The 22,956-nt window shown below is 33.0% G+C and overlaps 1 protein-coding gene across 1 annotated transcript in view; it reads right to left on the bottom strand.

Annotated features, from left to right (window-relative positions):
• Nucleotides 1-21,714, bottom strand: part of cbarpa (CACN subunit beta associated regulatory protein a) — a 44,021-nt gene extending 22,307 nt beyond the window's left edge. The window contains exons 1-5 of the mRNA XM_073848410.1: nucleotides 21,263-21,714; nucleotides 16,319-16,381; nucleotides 9,114-9,259; nucleotides 8,927-8,988; nucleotides 6,315-6,480 (exon numbers count right to left, since the gene is read on the bottom strand). Coding sequence (XP_073704511.1) covers nucleotides 6,315-6,480; nucleotides 8,927-8,988; nucleotides 9,114-9,259; nucleotides 16,319-16,357 — 413 coding nt within the window. The 5' untranslated portion in view covers nucleotides 16,358-16,381; nucleotides 21,263-21,714. The remainder of the gene's footprint in view (nucleotides 1-6,314; nucleotides 6,481-8,926; nucleotides 8,989-9,113; nucleotides 9,260-16,318; nucleotides 16,382-21,262) is intronic.
• Between the last annotated feature and the right edge of the window lie 1,242 nt (nucleotides 21,715-22,956).

Raw genomic sequence — 22,956 nt, 5'->3', positions numbered from 1 at the left:
TTAATTGAACAAAACCGGATATTTAAATGTTATCTGAACAAAACCAGTCCATTTTTGAATCTCTTAATCGAACAAAACCAAACAATGTTTGAATCTGTTGATCAAACAAAATCAATCAACATCGAAGACAGTTAATTGAACAAAACCGGATATTTAAATGTTATTTGAACAAAACCAGTCCATATTTGAATCTCTTAATCGAACAAAACCAAACAATGTTTGAATCTGTTGATCAAACAAAATCAATCAAAATCGAAGAGTTAATTGAACAAAACCGGATATTTAAATGTTATCTGAACAAAACCAGTCCATTTTTGAATCTCTTAATCGAACAAAACCAAACAATGTTTGAATCTGTTGATCAAACAAAATCAATCAACATCGAAGACAGTTAATTGAACAAAACTGTTATTTGAACAAAACCAGTCCATATTTGAATCTCTTAATCGAACAAAACCAAACAATGTTTGAATCTGTTGATCAAACAAAATCAATCAACATCGAAGACAGTTAATTGAACAAAACCGGATATTTAAATGTTATTTGAACAAAACCAGCCCACATTTGAATCTCTTAAACAAAACCAAACAATGTTTGAATCTGTAAATCAAACAAAATCAATCAACATCGAAGAGTTAATTGAACAAAACCGGATATTTAAATGTTATCTGAACAAAACCAGTCCATTTTTGAATCTCTTAATCGAACAAAACCAAACAATGTTTGAATCTGTTGATCAAACAAAATCAATCAACATCGAAGACAGTTAATTGAACAAAACCGGATATTTAAATGTTATTTGAACAAAACCAGTCCATATTTGAATCTCTTAATCGAACAAAACCAAACAATGTTTGAATCTGTTGATCAAACAAAATCAATCAAAATCGAAGAGTTAATTGAACAAAACCGGATATTTAAATGTTATCTGAACAAAACCAGTCCATATTTGAATCTCTTAATCGAACAAAACCAAACAATGTTTGAATCTGTTGATCAAACAAAATCAATCAAAATCGAAGAGTTAATTGAACAAAACCGGATATTTAAATGTTATCTGAACAAAACCAGTCCATTTTTGAATCTCTTAATCGAACAAAACCAAACAATGTTTGAATCTGTTGATCAAACAAAATCAATCAACATCGAAGACAGTTAATTGAACAAAACCGGATATTTAAATGTTATTTGAACAAAACCAGTCCATATTTGAATCTCTTAATCGAACAAAACCAAACAATGTTTGAATCTGTTGATCAAACAAAATCAATCAACATCGAAGACAGTTAATTGAACAAAACCGGATATTTAAATGTTATTTGAACAAAACCAGCCCACATTTGAATCTCTTAAACAAAACCAAACAATGTTTGAATCTGTAAATCAAACAAAATCAATCAACATCGAAGAGTTAATTGAACAAAACCGGATATTTAAATGTTATCTGAACAAAACCAGTCCATTTTTGAATCTCTTAATCGAACAAAACCAAACAATGTTTGAATCTGTTGATCAAACAAAATCAATCAACATCGAAGACAGTTAATTGAACAAAACCGGATATTTAAATGTTATTTGAACAAAACCAGTCCATATTTGAATCTCTTAATCGAACAAAACCAAACAATGTTTGAATCTGTTGATCAAACAAAATCAATCAAAATCGAAGAGTTAATTGAACAAAACCGGATATTTAAATGTTATCTGAACAAAACCAGTCCATTTTTGAATCTCTTAATCGAACAAAACCAAACAATGTTTGAATCTGTTGATCAAACAAAATCAATCAACATCGAAGACAGTTAATTGAACAAAACCGGATATTTAAATGTTATTTGAACAAAACCAGTCCATATTTGAATCTCTTAATCGAACAAAACCAAACAATGTTTGAATCTGTTGATCAAACAAAATCAATCAACATCGAAGACAGTTAATTGAACAAAACCGGATATTTAAATGTTATTTGAACAAAACCAGCCCACATTTGAATCTCTTAAACAAAACCAAACAATGTTTGAATCTGTAAATCAAGCAAAATCAATCAACATCGAAGAGTTAATTGAACAAAACCGGATATTTAAATGTTATCTGAACAAAACCAGTCCATTTTTGAATCTCTTAATCGAACAAAACCAAACAATGTTTGAATCTGTTGATCAAACAAAATCAATCAACATCGAAGACAGTTAATTGAACAAAACCGGATATTTAAATGTTATTTGAACAAAACCAGTCCATATTTGAATCTCTTAATCGAACAAAACCAAACAATGTTTGAATCTGTTGATCAAACAAAATCAATCAAAATCGAAGAGTTAATTGAACAAAACCGGATATTTAAATGTTATCTGAACAAAACCAGTCCATATTTGAATCTCTTAATCGAACAAAACCAAACAATGTTTGAATCTGTTGATCAAACAAAATCAATCAAAATCGAAGAGTTAATTGAACAAAACCGGATATTTAAATGTTATCTGAACAAAACCAGTCCATTTTTGAATCTCTTAATCGAACAAAACCAAACAATGTTTGAATCTGTTGATCAAACAAAATCAATCAACATCGAAGACAGTTAATTGAACAAAACCGGATATTTAAATGTTATTTGAACAAAACCAGTCCATATTTGAATCTCTTAATCGAACAAAACCAAACAATGTTTGAATCTGTTGATCAAACAAAATCAATCAAAATCGAAGAGTTAATTGAACAAAACCGGATATTTAAATGTTATCTGAACAAAACCAGTCCATTTTTGAATCTCTTAATCGAACAAAACCAAACAATGTTTGAATCTGTTGATCAAACAAAATCAATCAACATCGAAGACAGTTAATTGAACAAAACTGTTATTTGAACAAAACCAGTCCATATTTGAATCTCTTAATCGAACAAAACCAAACAATGTTTGAATCTGTTGATCAAACAAAATCAATCAACATCGAAGACAGTTAATTGAACAAAACCGGATATTTAAATGTTATTTGAACAAAACCAGCCCACATTTGAATCTCTTAAACAAAACCAAACAATGTTTGAATCTGTAAATCAAACAAAATCAATCAACATCGAAGAGTTAATTGAACAAAACCGGATATTTAAATGTTATCTGAACAAAACCAGTCCATTTTTGAATCTCTTAATCGAACAAAACCAAACAATGTTTGAATCTGTTGATCAAACAAAATCAATCAACATCGAAGACAGTTAATTGAACAAAACCGGATATTTAAATGTTATTTGAACAAAACCAGTCCATATTTGAATCTCTTAATCGAACAAAACCAAACAATGTTTGAATCTGTTGATCAAACAAAATCAATCAAAATCGAAGAGTTAATTGAACAAAACCGGATATTTAAATGTTATCTGAACAAAACCAGTCCATATTTGAATCTCTTAATCGAACAAAACCAAACAATGTTTGAATCTGTTGATCAAACAAAATCAATCAAAATCGAAGAGTTAATTGAACAAAACCGGATATTTAAATGTTATCTGAACAAAACCAGTCCATTTTTGAATCTCTTAATCGAACAAAACCAAACAATGTTTGAATCTGTTGATCAAACAAAATCAATCAACATCGAAGACAGTTAATTGAACAAAACCGGATATTTAAATGTTATTTGAACAAAACCAGTCCATATTTGAATCTCTTAATCGAACAAAACCAAACAATGTTTGAATCTGTTGATCAAACAAAATCAATCAACATCGAAGACAGTTAATTGAACAAAACCGGATATTTAAATGTTATTTGAACAAAACCAGCCCACATTTGAATCTCTTAAACAAAACCAAACAATGTTTGAATCTGTAAATCAAACAAAATCAATCAACATCGAAGAGTTAATTGAACAAAACCGGATATTTAAATGTTATCTGAACAAAACCAGTCCATTTTTGAATCTCTTAATCGAACAAAACCAAACAATGTTTGAATCTGTTGATCAAACAAAATCAATCAACATCGAAGACAGTTAATTGAACAAAACCGGATATTTAAATGTTATTTGAACAAAACCAGTCCATATTTGAATCTCTTAATCGAACAAAACCAAACAATGTTTGAATCTGTTGATCAAACAAAATCAATCAAAATCGAAGAGTTAATTGAACAAAACCGGATATTTAAATGTTATCTGAACAAAACCAGTCCATTTTTGAATCTCTTAATCGAACAAAACCAAACAATGTTTGAATCTGTTGATCAAACAAAATCAATCAACATCGAAGACAGTTAATTGAACAAAACCGGATATTTAAATGTTATTTGAACAAAACCAGTCCATATTTGAATCTCTTAATCGAACAAAACCAAACAATGTTTGAATCTGTTGATCAAACAAAATCAATCAACATCGAAGACAGTTAATTGAACAAAACCGGATATTTAAATGTTATTTGAACAAAACCAGCCCACATTTGAATCTCTTAAACAAAACCAAACAATGTTTGAATCTGTAAATCAAGCAAAATCAATCAACATCGAAGAGTTAATTGAACAAAACCGGATATTTAAATGTTATTTTAACAAAACCAGTCCACATTTGAATCTCTTAATCGAACAAAACCAAACAACGTTTGAATCTGTTGATCAAACAAAATCAATCAACATCGAAGACAGTTAATTGAACAAAACCGGATATTTAAATGTTATTTTAACAAAACCAGTCCATATTTGAATCTCTTAAACAAACCAAACAATGTTTGAATCTGTAAATCAAGCAAAATCAATCAACATCGAAGAGTTAATTGAACAAAACCGGATATTTAAATGTTATCTGAACAAAACCAGTCCATATTTGAATCTCTTAATCGAACAAAACCAAACAATGTTTGAATCTGTTGATCAAACAAAATCAATCAAAATCGAAGAGTTAATTGAACAAAACCGGATATTTAAATGTTATCTGAACAAAACCAGTCCATTTTTGAATCTCTTAATCGAACAAAACCAAACAATGTTTGAATCTGTTGATCAAACAAAATCAATCAACATCGAAGACAGTTAATTGAACAAAACCGGATATTTAAATGTTATTTGAACAAAACCAGTCCATATTTGAATCTCTTAATCGAACAAAACCAAACAATGTTTGAATCTGTTGATCAAACAAAATCAATCAACATCGAAGACAGTTAATTGAACAAAACCGGATATTTAAATGTTATTTGAACAAAACCAGCCCACATTTGAATCTCTTAAACAAAACCAAACAATGTTTGAATCTGTAAATCAAACAAAATCAATCAACATCGAAGAGTTAATTGAACAAAACCGGATATTTAAATGTTATCTGAACAAAACCAGTCCATTTTTGAATCTCTTAATCGAACAAAACCAAACAATGTTTGAATCTGTTGATCAAACAAAATCAATCAACATCGAAGACAGTTAATTGAACAAAACCGGATATTTAAATGTTATTTGAACAAAACCAGTCCATATTTGAATCTCTTAATCGAACAAAACCAAACAATGTTTGAATCTGTTGATCAAACAAAATCAATCAAAATCGAAGAGTTAATTGAACAAAACCGGATATTTAAATGTTATTTGAACAAAACCAGCCCACATTTGAATCTCTTAAACAAAACCAAACAATGTTTGAATCTGTAAATCAAACAAAATCAATCAACATCGAAGAGTTAATTGAACAAAACCGGATATTTAAATGTTATTTGAACAAAACCAGCCCACATTTGAATCTCTTAAACAAAACCAAACAATGTTTGAATCTGTAAATCAAACAAAATCAATCAACATCGAAGAGTTAATTGAACAAAACCGGATATTTAAATGTTATCTGAACAAAACCAGTCCATTTTTGAATCTCTTAATCGAACAAAACCAAACAATGTTTGAATCTGTTGATCAAACAAAATCAATCAACATCGAAGACAGTTAATTGAACAAAACCGGATATTTAAATGTTATTTGAACAAAACCAGTCCATATTTGAATCTCTTAATCGAACAAAACCAAACAATGTTTGAATCTGTTGATCAAACAAAATCAATCAACATCGAAGACAGTTAATTGAACAAAACCGGATATTTAAATGTTATTTGAACAAAACCAGTCCATTTTTGAATCTCTTAATCGAACAAAACCAAACAATGTTTGAATCTGTTGATCAAACAAAATCAATCAACATCGAAGACAGTTAATTGAACAAAACCGGATATTTAAATGTTATTTGAACAAAACCAGTCCATATTTGAATCTCTTAATCGAACAAAACAAAACAATGTTTGAATCTGTTAATCAAACGAAATCAATCAACGTGAGTGTGTCTGACCTTCGCCCTTTCTCCTGGTCTTTGGCGCTCTGCTCATAAATGGCGGCCTCGTTGAAAGACACCCGTCGTCCGGTGACCGAAGCAGACAGGAAGTGATCCGCGTCTGTATTGCCATGACAGCTGGAAGTGGACAGCGACTCGCCGCTCTCGAGTCTGATGGTGACGTCTGAAGAAAACAGAAATGATGGTAATCCACATTTTAAACTCACATCAGGCTTTTTGAAAAACAGCTATTTTTACTTAAGACAATGATTGTATCTTTATTAATGGTTTTGGAGAATTTTGACCTTTAGCTAAATATCTTAATTACTAACACTGAAGCGCGCATCTGACCATCAGACTTCTCATCTGCATCTCTCAACCAATCATATATTCATTTATAACATTTTGAGAATCACATACTCACACTTTGAACAAACCCAGCTGACATTTAAATCTCTTAATCAAACAAAACTGACCAATCTCATAATTAAATGAACCTGTTTAAATATAATAATCAAACAAAAATGATTGATTTTTAACTCAATTCATTGAACAAAACTGCTGTTTAAATTTCTTAACCCTCTGGTGGTTCTCATTTGGGAGAATTGTGGTCTGGACACCTGAAATTGAACTTTTCCCCCAGTAAAATCAATGTAATATATTTTTGTTCAATAATGTTTTTTTTTTTTTTTTGTATTTTGAGAGAATTTCATGGTACTACTTGATATTTATGTAATAATTATGATTTTTTTTTTCCCCCATTGAAAATGATAAAAAAAAATCTTACATCTTTAAGGAGTAGAATAAGAAAAACATCTGCAATTCCATAGTTTAGCCATTAGATTCCTATATAGCTCCATATAAAAGGCCTATACATTTTCTAGTTGATTTTAGACATAAATACTTATTTTTATTAAGTTGTGGATTTGGATATATATTTAGATTTCTTTGTTTGAAATGTTGGTTTGAAGTGTCAGGTTTTGCAGCATTATTACAACAGACAAACCTGAACACAGTGAAAGCATTTTGTTACACAAAACATTAAAACTTTATAATGAAAGTAACAAAATGAACAGGAATGTCTAGTTTCAACCTCTTATTTCAGCCTTCTGACTCAAAATGCTATATGGTTATAGCTGTAGCAATTCATTTGTGTGTGTGTGTGTGTGTGTGTGTGTGTGTGTGTGTGTGTGTGTGTGTGTGTGTGTGTGTGTGTGTGTGTGTGTGTGTGTGTGTGTGTGTGTGTGTGTGTGTGTGTGTGTGTGTGTGTGTGTGTGTGTGTGTGTGTGTGTGTGTATAATTGTGTATGTGTTGATTTTGCACTCTTGATGTTTTAGAGTTTCACCCCTTCATTTCTGTGGACTTGTTTTTGCATTGTGGCGGATTTGTAGATTGTTCGCACAAAAAATTCAGTACTTTCGTATTTTTTGTCCATTTCCCATTTAATTCCTATTTTGGTCATTTTTGAATGCGAAGACCACAAGTTTGACTATTTTTTTTTTACAACCACTTAGGTTCTTTGATTCATGCCCTCATTTTTTTCTGAGTTCACATACAAAGTGCCAGTAAAGTCACCAAGTTTCGTACCATTCCAATAAAGCTACGATTTTTAAAAACATTCAAAATGTAACATTTTTCAGTCAAAAGTGACCGAAGAGCATGGGAGGGTTAATCGAACAAAACTCGTTGACATGTAAATCTATTAATTGAATAAAACTGACCAATCTTAATGAGCTAATCTCTTACAGTGTCTTGGGTAATTAATCATACTCCTTCATTTTTTTTCACATTTTGTTATTTTGCTTCCTTATGTTCAACTACTTTAAATTACTTTTTTCCCACATCACTCTACACTCCCTACTCCATAATGGCAAAGCAAAAAATAGGTTTTTAACATTTGTGCAAATTTATTAGAAATAAAAAACTGAAAAGATCCCGACCTTTCTGGGACACTGGAAATGTATCTCAGGAGCATCATATTGCTTCTAGATGTTCCTACACTTGGAGTGGAGTTAAACTGTGGCAAATTCATTTGAATGAGTCTGATTTAGAAAGACACACACCTCTCAGAAAAGGTCTAACAGCTGAAAATGCAGATCAGAGCAAAAACCAAGATAACTGCCTGTAGAGCTCAGTGACAGACTTGCGTTAAGGCGATGATCTAGAGAAGAGTTCAGAAACAAATCTGCTGCATTGAAGGTTGACAGAAGCATTCTCCATAATGGAAGACGACTGGAACAACTAGGACTCTAGAAAATGTCCAAGCTGACAGAGATGGAGAGGTGAAAAGGTGAGGCAAAGAATGGCAGATAATTGCCAAATGCAGATGTGCAAAGATGGTCACATCAGACCCAAAAACACTTGAGGCTGTAAAGCTGCTTCAACTATGGACTGAGTTAAGGGGATGAATACTAATGCAATCTACTTATTTCAATGTTTGATTTTTAATGCATTTGTCAAATTTGTCTGGTTTTTGCTTTGTCATTATTATGGTGTATGGAGTGTAAACTGATGTGGGGGAAAACTCATTTAAAGCAGTTTAACATAATGCTGCAACAAAACAAAATGTGAAAAAAAAAAAATGAATACTTTCGCAAGGCACTGTAACTGAAGGCTTGGCTTGGCCTCACCTTGCGTCGGCTGACTCTCCTCTACGTATGTGGTGTTGGTTTTCTCCAGGTCATCACTGGCTCTGAACACCAAACAAACAACACCAGCACGATGAACAGAAGCATCTGAGATATATTGAACTGTGAAGCACAAACAGTATTTAAGGTTTGGAGTTTTTTTAGGTTTGGAGATGTGAACGTCCCTCACCTGGAGTAGCGTCGTTCTGCTCGACAGCAGCGGTGACAGAAGACCAGCAGCATGGCCAGGAGGACCAGCGTCCCGCCGGCGAACACACACAGCAGGACCAGCAGCAGGACGTAGTTCTCCTGAGAGCCGGACGCCAGCGGCACGTCCTGAACACACACACATCAGTGTCTCATAAACGCATCTCTCAGATCTCTGTGCTTCTGCTCGTCTGATTCAGAATCATGAGTTGTTCCTTTAGTGACTCGATCAGAGACGTGAGGCTGAACCAAAGCACACCATCATGCATCATGGGTTCGAATCTCAAGGACCGTAAGAGCTGACTAAAAATGTATACTTGTGTGTAATGCAATGATTGGAAAGGTCTTTGCACACTGAGTCTGACATTCTTGCATGTTTTAAAAAAACACACATGTTTACAGTCTGCCTCAGAAAAAAATCAGATCAGATTAAATTTTCTGCATTTTCACATCTGTAGCAAGCATTTTACTAGGAAAGGATGACACATCAAAATGTTGTTTAGATGTGTCTCTTGCACGTTATATAATTTTTCTTTCTTGTCTTTCATAAAAAAATTCGCATCCGTAGCATTTTAATAGGAAAGGATGACGAAGATGAAACGAAACTGGAAAACGCATGCGAAAATGTTAAGTCTAAACCATAATGTGTCGGTAACCACAGATAATTATTTAGAAGTACAATGTTAAAACAGTAAACATTAAAATACAGAACTACACAAAGTAATAGGAGCACAAGAGATTCAACTGAATTAGTTTCATAATTGATGAATTTTGTCGTAATAATAGTGTTATTTTTCTATTTACTATAAATCAACCATAATTATGCCACTAATGCTGTGAATAGATTAAAAGAATAGTTTTACCCATAAATGTTTATTCTCTCTTTATTTACTCCTGACTTTGTAAAATATTCGTCTTATTTGTAGCAATAGCCAAAAATGCATTGCACGGGTCAAAATGATCAATTTTATGCCAAACATCATAAGTATGTCATCTTCCTTGAAGATATTTTGTCAGTTTCCAACCGTAAAAATATCAAAACCTAATTTTTGATTAGTAATATTCAATGCCGTATTTCATTTGGACAACTTTAAAGGAGATTTTCACAAAATTTAGATTTTATTTGCTCAGATTTTGAAATAGTTGTATCTCAGGCAAATATTGTCCTATTCTAAAAAAACATACATCAATGGAATGGAAAGCTTATTTATTCAGCTACTGTATAATATATTGAACCTCATGACTGGTTTGGGGGTCCAGGGTCACATTTATTATAACTATAACCATAATTAAGCCACTAATGCTGTGAATGCATCAAAGAAATAGTTTCACCCATGAATGTTCATTCTGTCTTCATTTATTCCTGTCGTTCAAACTGGGACTTTCTCAGTGTTTGTCCATATAATGAAAGTCAATGGGGTCCAAAGTTGTTTGGTTCCTTTAAATATCATCTTTCATGTTTCACAGAAGCAAAAGTCACACAGGTTTGAATGACAGTGAATGATGACAGATAACTTGTGTTTACTGGGTGTTGTGCTTTATAAATAAATAATTAACATTTCATACACAGTGGAAATTCAAAGTGCTTCATAGAAAGAAAAAAAAAAAACAATTTTAAAAATGTAAGTTTTATAGGAAATAACTAAAAAGGGGACGTCTGATTAAACAAAGAGACAGTGCTGATTTACCGTAAGATACTTATTAAATATGTATCAGACACATTACTAATGTGTGCGGTCCGTGAGCAGGATGTACCGCATTAAAACTGCAGTCAGTCGAGAGTCTCTCAGCAGCTCTGGATAATACAATTAACTCTGAGAGAGATGATTGATTAATTAGTGCTGACTGTAAGAACCAGTCTCTTCATAATCAAAACTCTACACTTCGGTTTCTGTGTCTCTGAATGAGAAACGAGGACACGAGCGCTAAAATTAGAGACGGAATAAAGCCTTGAGCCACGACGCATTTACTGCAGCTCCTCCTGTGTGTGTGTGTGTGTGTGTGTGTGTGTGTGTGTGTGTGTGTGTGTGTGTGTGTGTGTGTGTGTGTGTGTGTGCGTGTGTGTGTGTGTGTGTGTTGGTATGGTTTATGGATTTATGGTTTATGTGGACACAAATTTGTGAAATGACATGGGTAGTACAATGTAAACATGGTTTATGAGGTTAATACTTCCTGTGGCCCCATAAACCAAATGTCTTTTTTTTCCACCAAATGTCAAATTGATCATGTGCACGGATTGCTTCCTTGTTTAGACGAGCCGGCTCAGTCATTTCCGCTCAAGAGTACTGTGCCTGTTTTCTCTACATAATCCATTCACAATCCAAGAAAAGTTTTGTTTGTCTAAAACAGGGGTCCCCAAACTAAGGACCGGGGGCCGAATGCGGCCAGCCCCCACATTTGGACCGGCCCTCTGAACAATGCCAGAGACATATTTTGAAAATGAAAAATGAAAAATTTTAAATATATGTTTTACTTATATCATATCGGTATTTGATAATAAAGGTTGACTTTCAAACTAAAATTTCCCTTAGTTATTAACATAGCCTAATTATTTGTTAAACTCACCAACAAAATGGTACAATCAACATAATGTGTCATCGCAATCGAACAGGCGATGCGCGAGCCAGCTAAAACATTCAGAGCGATGACAAAATGACCCTTTTGAGGTGAAACTAGCACTGCTTGTAAGACAGGTGCAAAAGCAAGACTTCATTCATCTCCCAGTTACCCAAAGTTTTTCAGCTGAGAAACCAGTGGCCCCATTCCCAGGTGAAAAGTCTGTGGAAGCGCTGAAAATGAAGGCAGAGTTTGACGCGTGATTCAAAAAATACAGTGGATTCTTGAATTGATTTTGCTTGACAAGCCTGCCAAGGCTGCGGTTCTCTTGATTGTTTGTGCATCTTTTTCTTTTTCCTTCAACTCAACTTTCTGTTAACATGCTTGGATACAGCACTCTGTGATCAGCCAGCTTTTTTGGCAATGAATGTTTGTGGCCCACTTGCAACATTATATACTTCAGTGCGGTAAAAGTCCTACAATTTATTATACCAGTAATTTTAAAATAAATCGAAAAGACATCTTGAAAAACTATAATGGCAGCTGCAGCCAATGAGTGATCCTCTGCTGCCATCTTCTGGTTATATGGGTCATTTAATGTCATTTTTATCTTAAGAATGTAACCCGTTTCAAGAATGACAAATGTGAGGTTAAAAAATAGTAAAAAATATGAGTAAATCGGCTAAATATGCATAAGTCCATGCTATGATTGACAGTAATAACCGGACGAAACATCTGACAAACTGATGCCAAAAAAAAGTGCATTAAATGATTCAGACTAAATTCAGTCACAAAACTACAGCAGTAACAAGATTGTGTTGGTTAAATATAGACTATATAAGAACTTTTACACTTCAAGATAAAGCTTAAAAGCCATAGTTATATAATTAAATGATATCAAATATTTCAAATTCATATCGATGAGTGCATTATTTAATTCTTATATCATTAATATTGAACTTATTTAATTTGTAGTGAACTATATATAAGTATTTCAATAATTCACCTTATAGGCTGTTTGTGTCTGAGCTTATTTATTTATTTATATGACTTTCTGCACTTGCTACACTGTATACTTCAGTGCGGTAAAAGTACTACAATTTATTATATGAGTATTTTTATAATTAATCAAAAAGACATCTTGAAAACTAGGAAATGGCAGCTGCAGCCAATGATTGATCCTCTGCTGCCATCTTCTGGTTATATTGTTAATTTCATGTTATTTTCATCTTAAAAAGACGTTTTCTGTGATTTTTTTTTTTTTTTCCATGGTCTTTATGAATAAAAAGTGAGTCTTTGAGGTGAATTTTATTGCACAGCTGTGGAGTTGAAAAATAATAAAGGTTTTAAAATATCACAAGATTTTAAAAATGTGTTCATGACTATGAATGCAGGTTACTGATGATCAAGAATAAGATATCCTTGAAGAGAAGTATTGCTAGCCTAGCTAACGTTAGCCTAAACACGTTATGCTAGCGTTTAGCTGTCAGCATTTAAATGTACAGCTATGCAGGTTCTCTCTACATTTAAATATGCAACTGAACGTTCATGCCGCTATCATTATTTACGATGTTGCAATTATTATTTTTCTCATTTTCTGATAAGAACGAGGCAGTAGAGGAGTCTCAAGAGTGTCCACCTATATATAGCTCATATAAAATCAGCTTCAGCTGAAGTTTACGAGCTGCTTATCATTATGCGGACGTTGTGAAGAACACTCTGCGCGTTTGAACAGTAGAAAAAAAACATTACACCTCTGGAGAGTCCCTGTTAACTACATATGCAAGAGTGTGTGCGAAGCAGACAAACATTAAGTGCATGTGCTTATGGAGATTTTCCATCCGTGCTCCATGTAAACTAATTAGTGTGCAGCATTGAGACACAAACAGACGTCCTGTGAGGGGTTTCCCTTTGTCAGGTGAATCTGTCCGTCTGTGTCTCCATGGCAACAGCATCCCTGCAGCCCCTCCCTCACCTGAGGAGCTTCCTCACCTGCAGCAGGTCAAACTCCACTGACCTCAGATCAGCCTCATGGAGTGGAATAATGACGATTTATTATGTTTCCGAAAGACGTTTCTTCTGCTCACCAAGGCTGCGTTTATTTGATCACAATATTTTAAAAACACTGAAATATTCTTAGAATTTATTTGATTAAAAATACAGTAAAAAAATCTGAAATATTATTCTAGTGTAAAACAGCTGTTTTCTATGTGAATATCTGTTAGAATGTAATTTATTTCTGTGATCAAAGCTGAATTTTCAGCATCATTACTCCAGTCTTCAGACCTCCAGTCTTTGCTGCACAATATTTTTGTGGAAACCACTGCCATTTAGAATAAATATTTTAAAATATTCAAAAATATTTTGCAGCAAAACTGTTTTCAACATTGATAATAATCAGAAATGTTTGTTGTGCAGCAAATCAGCATATTAGAATGATATCTGAAGGATCATGTGACACTGAAGACTGGAGTAAAGATGCTGAAAATTCAGCTTTGATCACAGAAATAAATTACATTTTAACATAGATTTAGATAGAAACTGTTATTTTACACTAGAATAATATTTTAGATTTTTTAAATGTATTTTTAATCAAATACACGCAGGAAATCAGTATATTAGAATGATTTTTAAAGGATCATGTGATACTGAAGACTGCAGTAATGATGCTGAAAATTAAGCTGCGCATCACAGAAATAAATTAGATTTTAACAGATATTCACATAGAAAACAGCTGTTTTACACTATAATAATATTTCAAATTTTTTGTTGTATTTTAATCAAATAAATACAGTAAATCAGCAAATTAGAATGATTTCTGAAGGATCGTGTAAAACAAGAACAAGCTGAAAAATCTAGCTTTGATCAAATAAATAAATTACATTCTATAAGATATTCACATAGAAAACAGCTGATTTACACTATAATATTATTTCAGATTTTTTACTCTTTTTATTCAAATAAATGCAGGAAATCAGTATATTAGAATGATTTCTGAAGGATCATGTGACACTGAAGACTGCAGTAATAAATTTTAAATTGTAATAATATTTCACAATATCACAGTTTTTACTATTTTTGTAATCATATATATATTACCTTAACATACACAAGCTTTACCAATGTAAACAAAAGTTCAGTCTGTAATCATTCATGTGTATAGTTATTTCACTCTCAGAGCATCAGAGTCGGATCTATACTGATTTGTTTGATGTATTTCTGTGTCTGTGGTGAATGGTGTGGTATATCGAGCAGGTGACGTGATTTTGAACACACCCAATAACACAAGCTGTTCGTGTTTTTCTTGTCCACAGAGAATAAATGTGGAAACAAACAGATTTTCTCTCACTGAGTTCGAGTGTGTTTCCAAACAGAGAAATGCCAAAAGACACAGAAAAACACCTCGTCTGCAGTTTCTAGTCAAGTGTTTCTGCAGGAAAACTGCGAAAAAACAGAGGCTCCTTTACCAAAGTTACCCAATTATTATTTCTATGAGGGAAATGAAGACACATTTACAATAATTGCATTATTTATAAAAAGAATAAATAAATAAATAAAAAAATAACATGGGTTGCAGTTCTAATAAAGCAACCTGCCAGCTGAACAGAAGATGGTTTTGTTTTCAGTGAAATCATAATTCAGCTGCTGCTATAAAATCCTATTAAAAGCTTCTTATTCTAGTTTATGGCACTGCCGCTCAAAAGATTTTAAATGCTTTTCAAAGGAGACTTTTCTGCTCATCAAGGCTGTGTTTATTTGATTAAAAATACAGACAAAAAATGTAATATTGTGAAATGTTACTGCAATTTAAAATAGTGGTTTTCTATTTTACTATACTTTAAAATATAATTTATTCCTGTGATGCAAAACTGATTTTTCAGCATCATTACTGCAGTCTTCAGTGTCACATGATCCTTCAGAAATCATTCTGATATACTGATTTATTATCAGTGTTGGAAACACTTGTGCTGCTTTTTTTTAAGATTCTTTGATAAATAAAACATTTAAAAAAACAGCATTTATTTTTAAATAGAAAACTTTTGTAACAAACACTTCGTTGAAAGTTTGGGGTCGGTAATTTTTTCTTTCTTCCTCTCTTTGAAAGAAATGAATACTTTTATTCAGCAAGGATGTGTTAAATTAATAAAAAGTGATAGTAAAGACTTCTATTGTTAGAAAATATTTCTATTTTGAATAAATGCTTTTCTTTTTAACTTTTTATTCATCAAAGAATCCTGAAAAAATATATCAGAGATTCCAAAAAAAAAGCAGCACCAACATTATTTCCAAACGTTGATAATAAAAGTAATAAATCATGAATGATTAGAAAACTAAAGACTGATGAAAATTCAGATTTGCATCACAGAAATAAATTGTATTTCAAAGTATATTATAATATAAAAAAAATGTTATTTTGAATTGCAATAATATTACCTTTTTCTGTATTTTTGACCAAATAAATGGAAATTCGATGAGCATAAGATACTTTTTTAAAAACATAAAAAATCTTACTGATCCCAAACTTTACACCAAAAATAGACACCAGAATTTTTGTAAATGTTAAAGTATTTTGGACATTTGTGTCCCATGTAACTCTGGTAAAGTGTGTGTGTCTCCAATAGTTGTACTCACAGTAGTGAGGCGCGTCTGTAACGGAGACTCATCACTCATGGTCCAAAAGCGTGTGTGAGACGCCTGTGAGAAACACAAGAGAAAATGTCAGGCAGTCAGACGGACAGACGCTCGTCCATCATCAGGACCCCAGAGCGCTGACTCAGCAACATTCACTGCAGAACAACACATGCCTTTTAAACTTGTATTATTTATATACTTTTACAGCTTTTGTTAATCTTTTGAACTAGATTTTTTAAATATATTTTTTGTTTAGTAAAATTTTTAAAATGAGTAAAATTTTAGTCATTTTGTTTTGTCATTTTTAGAAGGTTTTGCTTTAAAAAAAAGTTTTTATTCATTTTCAGTTTTAGTCTGAGTTTTAGTTATTTTAGTGTTTTAACATAAACTAAATAGCTGCTGTGGCAACTGTTGATATATTATTATAGTTTTTGTCAGTATATTGGTTATTTTGGACAACTTTAACGGCGATTTTCTCAATATTTGGATTTTTTGCCCCCTCTTAAATTCCAGATTTTCAAATACTGTCCTAACAAACCATACATCAATGGAAAGCTGGTTTATCAGTATTTATAGATGTCAGTTTACCATTGTTTTATTTTTATTTTTTGTTGTTGTTTTAATTTTCATTTTAAAGTTTTAGTCATTTTGTTTTGTTTTGTCATTTTTAGTAGTTTTTATTTTTTTAAAGAAAAAAAACATCTAGTTTTTATTCATTTTCAGCTTGAGTTAGTGTTTTAAAGGGGTCATCGGATGCCCATTTTCCACGAGTTGATATGATTCTTTAGGATCTTAATGGAAAGTCTATAAATACTTTGGTTAAAAATTCTCACTAGTAGTGTAAAAAACACCCTTTTACCTTGTCAAAATCAGCTCTGCAAAAACTCAACTCATTTTATTGCACGGTCCCTTTAAGTGCAAATGAGCTCTGCTTGCCCCGCCCCTCTCTGTGAGCCGTGATGTTTACTTTATCTGCATTTAGTGGCGAAACTTGCCAACAAGCACATTATTAAGAAACACCATTTGCAAAGATGCATAAAAACCCTTCTCCTCACTTCTGCTGTGGGTGAAGCTGCATCAGAACCGATTCATACGAGCGCTTTCCATTTCAAACCAAAAGTAACATTAATCCTGCTGTGTTCAGGATTACATCCAACAACAGAACACCTCAATCGCTCAATCTGAGATGCTCATGTCAATCAACTCTTGTGGGAGGGGCCTCTGTCTGTGTGACGTCACACCCACAAGAAGCTGAGAATGATTTTAAAAAGAGGATGTTACATTTAAAGATTTAAAAAATACCACTGAGTGGATTTGTATCATTGTAGGGTGGTTGTGTTCACAAACTGGCAACACATTAATGTTCAAACAACATGGAAAAGTGAGTTTTGCATCCGATGACAACTTTAACATAAACTAAATATCTGCTGTGGTAACTCTTGATATGCTATTATAGATTTTATCAATATATTATTATTTTGGACAACTTTAAAGGCACATTTATCAATATTCAGATTTTTTTTGCACTCTCGGATTCCAGGTTTATTCTGTTCGTTTCCAAAAGCCTGAGGCTTTTTTAGATTAAAAACAAACAAGCAAGCCCTGCCCAGATTTAAAAAGTAACGCAAAAGTAACGTAACGCATTACTTTCCAGAAAAAGTAACCAAGTAACGTAATCAGTTACTTTTTTAGGGAGTAACTCAACATTGTAATGCATTACTTTTAAAAGTAACTTTCCTCAACGCTGATTATTACTGATACATACTGATGAGTTTCTGCAGGTCATGCAGATGTTAATGAATGTTATGTTTGATTACTCTTGTATGACACACAGGCTGTTCATGTGACGCATGTCCTGCAGCCAAACGGGACGAAACGCACTGGACTGAGACACACTCCGGTAGGACCGATCACACACACACACACACACACACACACACGCACACACACACACACACACACACACACACACACACACACACACACACACACACACACACACACACACACACACACTTACACTCATGTCCAGTGAACTAAAGGCCATAAACTGAGACTAGAGTCCGGCTGTGCTTGATTCAGCATTCATTCCAGCTGTTTAACTCTCTAAACACTGACCATTAACCGGTGACTCTGTGCTTCCTGTGCATCTGTGATGCTGGGAAACTTTATTCATGATTATTCATGAGGAAAACTACAGCTCACACACACAGGAGAGCCAGAGATGCCCACTGATGTCATCTGGCATTATGGGATTGATGGAGGATGCTGTGGCGTTCAGCGGTGCTGAGAACTGCAGAAAGTAGGACAGCAGAGTCTACACACACTGCAGATACACACAGAATACAGCACACAGCGCTCATGTGGGTTATTCATAGAGGAAACTAGAGCACAATGCCTGATATATGTGATATATGTGACCCTGGAGCACAAAACCAGTCTTCAGTAGCACAGGTATATTTCTGGCAATAGACAACAATACATTGTATGGGTCAAAATGATTTTATTTATGCCAGAAATCATTAGAATATTAAGATCATGTTCCATGAAGATATGTTGTAAGTTTTAATATATTAAAACTTAATTTTTGATTAGTAATATGCATGGCTAAGAACTTCATTTGGACAACTTTAAAAGCGATTTTCTCAATATTTAGATTTTTTTGCACACTCAGATTCTAGATTTTCAAGTTGTATCTCATATTGTCCTATCCTAACAAATCATACATCAATGGAAAGCTTATTTTTATCTCATATAATGTATAAATCTCAATTGTATTTTTTTTTTTTTTTTTTTTTGTATTTTATATTAATTTTAAAGCTTTAGTCATTTTGTTTTGTGTTTTGTCATTTTTGGTAGTTTTTGCTTTTAAAAAAACAAAACAAAAAAAAACATGTTAAAACAAGTTTTTATTCATTTTCAGTTTTAGTTTGAGTTTTTTTAGTATGTTAACATAAACTAAATAGCTGCTGTTGCAACTGTTAATATATTATTATAGTTTTTGTCAATATATTGGTTATTTTATTTTGGACAGCTTTAAAGGAGTTTTTCTTATTATTATAATTTTTTTTTTTTTTTTTTTTTTTTTATATCCTCAGATTCCAGATTTTCAAATAGTTGTATCTCAGCCAAATATTGTCCTATCCTAAAAAACCATACATCAAAGCTCATTTATTCAGCTTTCAGATAATGTATACATTTAAATAAATTAATAATAATACATTCTAAATGATTAGTAATAAATGACTAGAATAATAATAATTATAAATAATTCAAACTGTTGTTGTCAAATTGTCATTTTCCACATTAAGTACTCACAATATCACAAAACAAAAAACCTGTAAAACAATCTGTATTTTATATTTAATGAGCTAATTTTTACATTTATCTTTTTGTTTATTTGTTTGTTTTACATTTTAATTAACCTCAAAATGTGCAAATATTGGCAAAAATGTATCACGATGACTGTTGCAAGTCTCTCTCTCTCTCTCTCTCTCTTTCTCTCTCTCTCTCTCTCTCTCTCTATAAAATATCTTTAAATTATTAAATTTTTCTTAGCTAGTTAAATGTATATAACACAGTAATGTGTGTGTATATTATAAAAGTAATATGTGACCCTGGACCACAAAACCAATCATAAGGGTCTGGTTTTTTTTAATTGAGCTGAATAAATATGCTTTCCATTGCTGTATGTTTTGTCAGGATAGGACAATATTCAGCTGAGATACAACTACTTGAAAATCTGGAATCTGAGGGTGCAAAAAAATTAAAATCTAAATATTGAGAAAATCACCTTTAAAGTTGTCCAAATGAAGTTCTTACACTGCAAAAAAAAAAAAAAAAAAAAAAAAAATGCTTTTCTTACTTAGATTTTTTGTCTTGTTTCCAGCCAAAATATCAAAACATTCTTAAATCAAGAAGGATTTTCTAGTCGAGTAAAATGTTCTTGTTTAAAAAAAAAAAAAAAGTCAAAATCAAGTGAGTTTTTGCTTTGAAAAAGCTAAATAATCTGCCAATGGTGTAAGCAAAAAAAATCTTATTTCAAACAGAAAACACGATTATTTTTCTTACCCCATTGGCAGATTATTGAGTTTGTTTCTAGCTAAAATGCACTTAATTTTGACTAGTTTTTATCTTAGATATTTTGGCTGGAAACAAGACAAAAAGCAAAAGTAAGAAAGGCATTTTTTACTAATCAAAAATAAGTTTTGATATATTTAGGGTGGGAAATGTAACAATTATCTTCATGGAGCATGATCTTAATATTCCTAATGATTTTTTGGCATAAAAGAAAAATAGATCATTTTGCAACATACAATGTATATATATAAGTCTGTTGCTACGAATATACCCATGCTGCTTAAGGTTTTGTGCTCTAGGGTCAGACATATAAATATATTTTACATATTTTGTAGACTTGTATCAACCTCAGAATGTGGCACTATCAAGTTAATTAGATTAATTCGAGCTTTCAGAATAAATAATGAATGTAAACTCCGATATGTGCTGTAGTTTCTTGTGTAACTCAGAGGTGTTGATGTGAATGTATGTGGAGCGTTACATAAATCATAGGATGCAGTGATGCTGAATCAAACTCACACAACAGCCTTTTGTTGTTACAGTTAATGCCGCGCCGCTGACTGACGTCATTATTCATATTTTGATCCGGAGGCTTGACATAATAACTCGAGCTCGACGCGACGCGCCACAACGGTCCGAACGCGACGCAGGTTTCAATCATCTCAGACACGTCTCCATTAGCGACGCGCCGCATCGGAACGCAAAAAACGCGTTTATTTATTGATGAACGGCAAGCGCATGCAAAACGCGCCGCCGCGCTTCACGCTCACTGCATTTCCAACAAAACGCGTTAAACGCAGGCGGACAGAGTACGAGTGTCGCTAAACATCACGACCGCGCGCGTGCACGCGGGGAGTCACTCACCTATTTGTAATTCATGCTGTCCGAGTGAGGGACGCTTTATAAGCGCTCGCCAATGGCACGACGCTCCAGCAGCGCGTTACATTTCATCCTAATGGCAGCCGGAGTTTATGAATGAAGCGGAGCGACGCCACGCCCACTGGCGCGGATGACGCGAGCGCTGGGATTCTCCTCATGTGCGTCAGAGAGGAAGAGGATGAGGAGGAGGAGGAGGGTGCTTCACTGCAGAAACCATTGATTCACAAAACCAGAGCAAAACCCGATCCTCGCGCCGCTGCATGACGTCATGCGCCGCGGATGATGCGTGAAGATGCGGCAGGATTTCTGCAAACATCTCCAGATCATCAGTGAAAATCACGTTTCTGTGACAGAAATAGACTGGATGCATTGATCGATCCATAGGATGCTCAAGATGATCGATCATCACCATCAGAAATATTGATCCTCGTTTATGGAAGACATCTGCAAGAGGCTGTCACTTATGGCAAGCCGTTGTGACTTTTATTCCATCTCAGGATATGACTTCTTGATATCAACAATTCAGTTTCCACTAGTAACAATGTTCATTCTTGATATCAACAATTATATTTTCGCTAGTTAAAATGGAATTGTTGATATCAAGAATTCGGTTCTTACTAGTAAAAACATTTTTTTTATATCAGCAACCATGTGGTTACTAGTAAAAATATATAGTATTGTTGATATTAAGAATCTAATTGTTGATATCACGAATGAACATTGTTACAGTGAAAACTGAATTGTTGATATCAAGAAGTCATGTCCCTAGAAGGAATAAAAGTCACAACAACTTGCTATAGTCACTCAAACTAACAATGATGATTCCACATCTGACCATTCACAAGCTCTTATTCTTTATTCGTGCTCTCATCTATGAGAATGCGGCTATATTTATGCAAATGAGAAATAGTGCATAATATAAATATGCAGCTTGCACATTTAAGGCGAGGCACTGCAGGTGAATGGGGTATAAAAAAATTAACTAATAGTTATCACTTTAGTTACTTGGTTGATAATTGCTAACATTTTTTTTTGTATTGCAAGTTTTCTAAAATGTTAGGTTTAAATATGCAAACGATCCAGTGTTTAATTAATGCACTCATTTGCGCTCATTTGCATACATTTCTAGTGCAAAAGTGTAAACACTGGATGAAGTCAGTTTCAAAATTCTTTTTAAATTTTTTTTGACATATTAGAGTCAAATATTATTACAGAGGGGATTTTGGCTATTTTTTAGATTTTGTCATGCCATAATTCAGAAAAAAAACTTTTTTAACCATTTTTTGGGGAATAAAATGTATAAAATCAAGCAACTCATGAATGAACAATCTCTCTTACATCCCTCTGTAAAAACCTTCAGGATATAGACAGGAATATAAATGTAAAGTGTGGTGTGTGTAAGTGCTGCTGAAGTGGAGATTTATGGCTCAGTGTAGGAGAAAAAACTCTTTTTGGCCTTTAAAAATATGGATTGTAACTGAAATCTATTTACACAAATAGATAAAGTGCCATAAAAGAACCTGGATGTTTTCTTTCCACTAGTCTGAAAAAACACTTTATGAAAAAACAAAAAGCCCAAAATCTCAAACTTGACAGGTGCATGAAAAAACAGCATTATTGACTGCAGTGTATTTGCTTAAAAATAAGCAGCTCAATCTGCAGACCAGGGTTTCACAAAC

Source organism: Garra rufa, chromosome 10 (genome assembly GCF_049309525.1).
Source record: "Garra rufa chromosome 10, GarRuf1.0, whole genome shotgun sequence".
NCBI classification, from domain to species: domain Eukaryota; kingdom Metazoa; phylum Chordata; class Actinopteri; order Cypriniformes; family Cyprinidae; genus Garra; species Garra rufa.
The sequence above is the reverse complement of the archived record's forward strand: the minus strand, read 5'-3'. Positions and strand labels throughout refer to the sequence as shown.